General features: G+C 37.2%; 1 protein-coding gene across 1 annotated transcript in view; it reads left to right on the top strand.

Annotated features, from left to right (window-relative positions):
• Positions 1-5,394, top strand: part of LOC111872068 (forkhead box protein P1) — a 601,128-nt gene that overhangs the window by 553,242 nt on the left and 42,492 nt on the right. The window contains exon 9 of the mRNA XM_023865595.2: positions 4,618-4,801. Coding sequence (XP_023721363.1) covers positions 4,618-4,801 — 184 coding nt within the window. The remainder of the gene's footprint in view (positions 1-4,617; positions 4,802-5,394) is intronic.

Below are 5,394 nucleotides of genomic sequence, written 5' to 3'. Positions count from 1 at the left end.
GGTAGAATATCATAGAGGGAAGCACAATGGACCAATACAGGTCTCAGTGCATGGGGAAACCCACCCTCTCCAGTAACTAACTAACTAACTAAGTAACTAACTAACTAACTAACTAACTATGTAAATCAGTGATGAATAAATGAACGAAATGGTGAATTGAGACCTGAATATAAAATTCTAGTCGAGAAAAGGGAGAGGAAGATTTCACTTGGAATTTGAAATCATAAATGGAGGATAATATTAAATTTAATCTGAAATAGAGCATTAAGGTTTGAGTCAGAGTCATATGGCTTAGAATAAGGCCCATTGGTGGGTCTTTTGAATACAATAATGAACTTAATAGTTTTGTACAAAGCAGGAAATTCCTTGACTATTTGAGCGACTGTCAGCTTCTGAAAATATCTCTACTTCATGGAGTGAGTTAGTTGGTTAGGTAGTTAGTTAGTTACAGACAGAAAGAAATCTAACAGCATTGTTCCGCAATTGAAACAAAATCGTGTGTGTGTGTGTTTGTGAGACATTTCTTGTTTCCCACTTTCTTCTGTGCTTAAAACGATTTTGAACGCAAGAACTTAATTAACATTTTAAGTGTGAGGGCTTTCTTCTCCCATCTACATCGGAGCATACAATAATATGGCCGGCTTGAGCTACAGAATAATTAAAGCTGATTTTTTGTAATTTCTTTCCAGCTGCTGTCTTCTTACTACATTTGAAAGAATCATCTACCGTTTTCATGATGTTTTCCATTCCAATTTCTTCTTTTCTTGCTCTTTTACCATCTTGCGGCCTGTTCCTCTCTGCAGATTGATTATACCGCACCCTATTCCCCCCTTATTCAAGAACTCATCTTAATGCAGTAACCTGCCAATATTTGACCAGGCGTTTCCATTTGAACGTTCACTGTTGGCATCCAGTTTTGGTAATCTTTGTGTCTCCTCCAAGAATCTTGAATGAGGAAAATTGCTTCACTCAGCAAAACTTCTCCCTCTTTTTTAGGGATTTAACCACAGAGAAAAGACACTAGCACTGTTCGTTGTTTTTAAAACGCTAATTACTCTTTGCCTAATTAATATTCAAGACCTTTCAGCGCCTCATGAGTTAAGTCTTGCATCCTATTGCTCCTCATTCCCACACCCAGTCTAATCCGATTCCAAGATATTGAATAGAAAAGAAGTGTGACTCGTTTAGGACCAAGAATGTTTTAAGCTCCCATTGAAAAGATAATTTTCCTACATTCTCCATAGTAAGCGAATTGGGTTACGAAATTCGGACATGGATAATATTTTCAGAGACACAATACACATTTGAAATCTCGGTATATGTCTATTAAGGTATTCTGTGCATAGTACTGGAACTCTTCACACTCCTAAAATGCATATTAAAACAAATAAATTGTGACTTGCATTAAAGAAAGTTTTTATTATTCTATATATTTTTATATGGCACTGTAGCTATTAGCCAATCATAGTGGCCGAGCGGTCTAAGGCATGAACTGTCTTCGCTTGCTCGAACGCTGGGATCATGGGTTCGAAACCCACTCAAGGCATGGATGTTTTTGTCCATTTATTCTGTATTTGTGTTCTGTGTGTAGGTAGCGACCTTGCAATGGGCTGATCCTCTGTCCAAGTAGTCCTACTTACTGTATATAGGATTAACAAAGTGAAAAAGCAGACAGAGCACAACAAAGGGTTGCAGAGCCATAGCTAGATAGGTAGCCATTAACACACCTTATTAAATTCAGACCATCCGAATTTGAGGCCAGGTGTGAAGGTCGCCTATCATGACTGAAGTTTTTGTTGTTTCCATCCGTACCAGCAAGAAACTAGTAGAAAAATACCTTAAAGTAGATCATGACACTTCCCCTTCATATCCTTTCTAATTTATTGCTGGGTGTCTAATCATACTGTCAGTCCATGTTATGTAACTTGCCAAATCGCAGAAATTCGTTAATTAAATCAGTGATCAAACAAAATAATCGACACTTCAATTGCTTTCATGTTGGAAGTGTCGATTTTCTACGCGACGAATTTAACATACTACAAACCGAGAATGTAATTCAAGCCAATATAAACACTAGCTCATAAGTACATGAATCAATATTAAGTACCTGGCCATGAGCAACAGCAGGAGGGAGGCAAGCTAGACATCTGCCCTTTTGTATCTTTTAAAAATCGGAATTTGAGAAAAGAAGAAATGTACCTAATAGTAATAATACCAATTGAAAATATGTTTTAAAATTAATAAAGATAGTCATAATCGACTTAGGTGTAAATGCGTAAGAAAAATTTTCCAGCTGTCCCCTATGAAAAACTGCCTACCCTACTCCTGGAAAACTCTTGCAGCACCCATGTACTTTGCAAGATGCGGCTGTAACTTTTTTCTTCACCTGATTGCCATGCAGATACTCAGGGAATCCAATATGTCATCAAGCGTACAGAATTCTTTCGCACATCCAGTACTTAATATTAACTGTTCTCAATATTACTGAAGAAAGTCTTTAAAAAGTCGAATAATTGGTTGTATCTTCTGGAGTAAATATGCAGCAAACTTATGATATTTCATCATAAACAGTCCATACCTCATGTTTATTTCCAAATGACAGCATACACGAAGTACACCTTAATTAATTACAACAACCAACCAGAAAATAACAGGAGACAAGCTTGATTCTGTTCACGGAATTAGCCAATCACCTTACTTTTTCTGTCCCTCTTAATTCCTATGTGCTATCGAGAAGCAAGGGCATACTCTCAGCACCTCTCATAGCCTTTTTGCTACCTCATCAAATTCCTCACCATCGCTCCCTGTAAACTTTCTCCCAAAAGGCCCCAAGTATGTCTCTGTCAGAAGAACAGAATCAATATTTCCTTCTGTCCCTTTCTTCGCCAACAGAAACCAGTTAGCTAGAGCACTATGCTTGTAGAACTGTGGCTATGCTGGGGTTCTGCGGGTAGTGGTAGCATAGTTGGTTGAGGCGCTATGTCACGAGCAGGAAGGTCGCAGGTTCGATTATCAATGTGTTTGAATTTTTTAATTGACCTATTCTTTACAGCCACTCTATGGCCCTGGGGTCGACACAGCCTCTAACAAAAATGAGTACCAGAAATTTCTTCCTGGGGTTAAAGGGCTGTTGGCACATAAGGCTAACATTCTTGCCGCCATGTGTGAGCTGATTTTGTAGAGAACATGGGAGTCTCAGCGTCTGACCACCCTGTGGGCCTCCACGGTCTGTTATAGGGTTAGCTTTACCTTTAACTGCTCTTATGGCCTATTATTTGAGGCCAATGTGGCACTGCTAAGCAACCTTAAACAACATTAATCGAGCCTTAGTGCTTTAAATTCATATGGAAGACCTTAAGAATTACTTGTTTCATGTGTTCTCCCTTCTGGAATATTCCAGTTTTAAATGGGCTACACAGTGTTATATCCCAGAAAGGGGAAGTCCTCATACACACTGGTGCGAGTTTCAGATCATACAGATTGGTCGAAGTTTTGCTGAGGTATCAAATGAATCGAATGTTTGTATTCAAGTTTATTCTGCTCCATAAGAATTTTAACTAATAAATTATTAAGGGGAAGAAAAGGACAGCGAATAATACTGCGATATATTTGTCTGCTATGCACTGACTATGGCGGCAAATGACAAAATGTGTGAAAATAATTTATGAATATAGTATGTAGTTCATCTTTTTCTCATAAACTAAAGTTGTGTGTTTAAAAGAAAATGTTTAGTATGAAACAAGACTGGAGAAAGAGAGTTGTTGTGCCTGTACTCTAGCGCAATACAGTTGTGCTCTCTGTTACTTCTTATGTAATTCAAATCGATAAGTTTCATTCCACATAGTAGACAACATTAAATTTCAATCAAAGATTTTAGGATCAAATTCTTTCAAAACTAATTTATTGTACCAGTTCAATCTGTATGCAGCACATATAATTTAATTTACTTTTTTAATTTATTTTCTTAATGCCAGCAAATACCTGTTCAGTTACCCCTAAGATAGCTGAAGTTTCTTTAAGCATGTAGCAGGTTCTGTGCTGTTGTAACAATCAGAATTAGAACGGAGAAAGGCCTGATTATAAAACACCTGGAGTAGTGCAAACATAACAGTGATTGATTACACTGTTAATATTGGCTGTCTTTTATAAGGACACGGCCAGACAGTCACGATGAAACTCATAGACCATGTTATATTGCCTAGAAACTCACTGGAGTTTTAGGGGAAAGAAGTGCTGCATAAACTCACCATTGGTTCATCTGCTTAAATATATAACTGATTTATCTTAGCATCATAGAATTCGAAATAATGGCCTTGCAGTATTTTTAAAAGCAACTGTTACAAATCCATCTACAAAGTTCTAAGTTAAGTTATTGGTTCTCTAATTTGATATGAAGAAGACCATTTCCCATCTAATCCTATAGAAAAGTTCACTAAGAACTTTATGAGAATTTGTAATCTTTTTGGTTTCTTCATCTTAGTAAATGCATGATAAAGAAATCTAATCAAATGTGGCACTAGAATGGTGTCAAGTTAAATTCCTTATTTCCTTACTAGTCCTGAGCACCAATTTGCTTCAGATGTGATAAATACAATTGATAAACATTATATTTGACAGACACCTCAACACAGAGCACACGTTAGATGACAGGTCCACTGCGCAAGCAAGAGTACAGATGCAAGTGGTATCTCAACTGGAACTTCAATTGCAGAAGGAGAGAGACCGACTGCAAGCCATGATGCATCATTTGCACATGTCCAAACAGCAAGCTTCTCCTGAACCTCCAAAATCAGAACCTACGGTGAGCCACTAAATACAAGTACTTTGAACCATGACTATAAGGCGACTGAAAGAAAAGTGCATTCTAGAAATGATAAAATATTTACGTGCAGTTTCACAGGTTTTCATCATAGCAGGTAGCCAGACAGAACGAGTTCATGACATTTGAATCCCAATAGCCATGATCTGAGGAGATGGCAGATACCGTGCTGTTCTGAATATGTTTTTAACTCCTGCTCTGCACAACTATATACACTGAAGCAAGAATTAATTGAACCCTTCTCCTTCCATTTCTTTATAATATGATTCAGAAATGCTCAGAATGAAAATACAGAGTGTATAAATTTCTTCCGTTTCCCAAAATATACCTTTGTGAAACTGGAGTTTTATGGTGACAGTGTCACAAAATTAAAATACANATACACTTTCTAAATTACGTTCAATGTCCATATCAGAGAAATTCAGGAATGAAAATGACGTTACATACGAGGTTGATGCATTTATGCATGTCATACTAAGCAAGGTATAAAAACAATTGCTTTATGAGGGATTAGTTCGTACCATTGAATATCTGACGCAATAGACAAGGTGTCGCAGAAACCGATGTTGCTATAA

The sequence above is a fragment of the Cryptotermes secundus genome, unplaced genomic scaffold, assembly GCF_002891405.2.
Source record: "Cryptotermes secundus unplaced genomic scaffold, Csec_1.0 scaffold162, whole genome shotgun sequence".
NCBI classification, from domain to species: Eukaryota; Metazoa; Arthropoda; class Insecta; order Blattodea; family Kalotermitidae; genus Cryptotermes; species Cryptotermes secundus.
The sequence above is the reverse complement of the archived record's forward strand: the minus strand, read 5'-3'. Positions and strand labels throughout refer to the sequence as shown.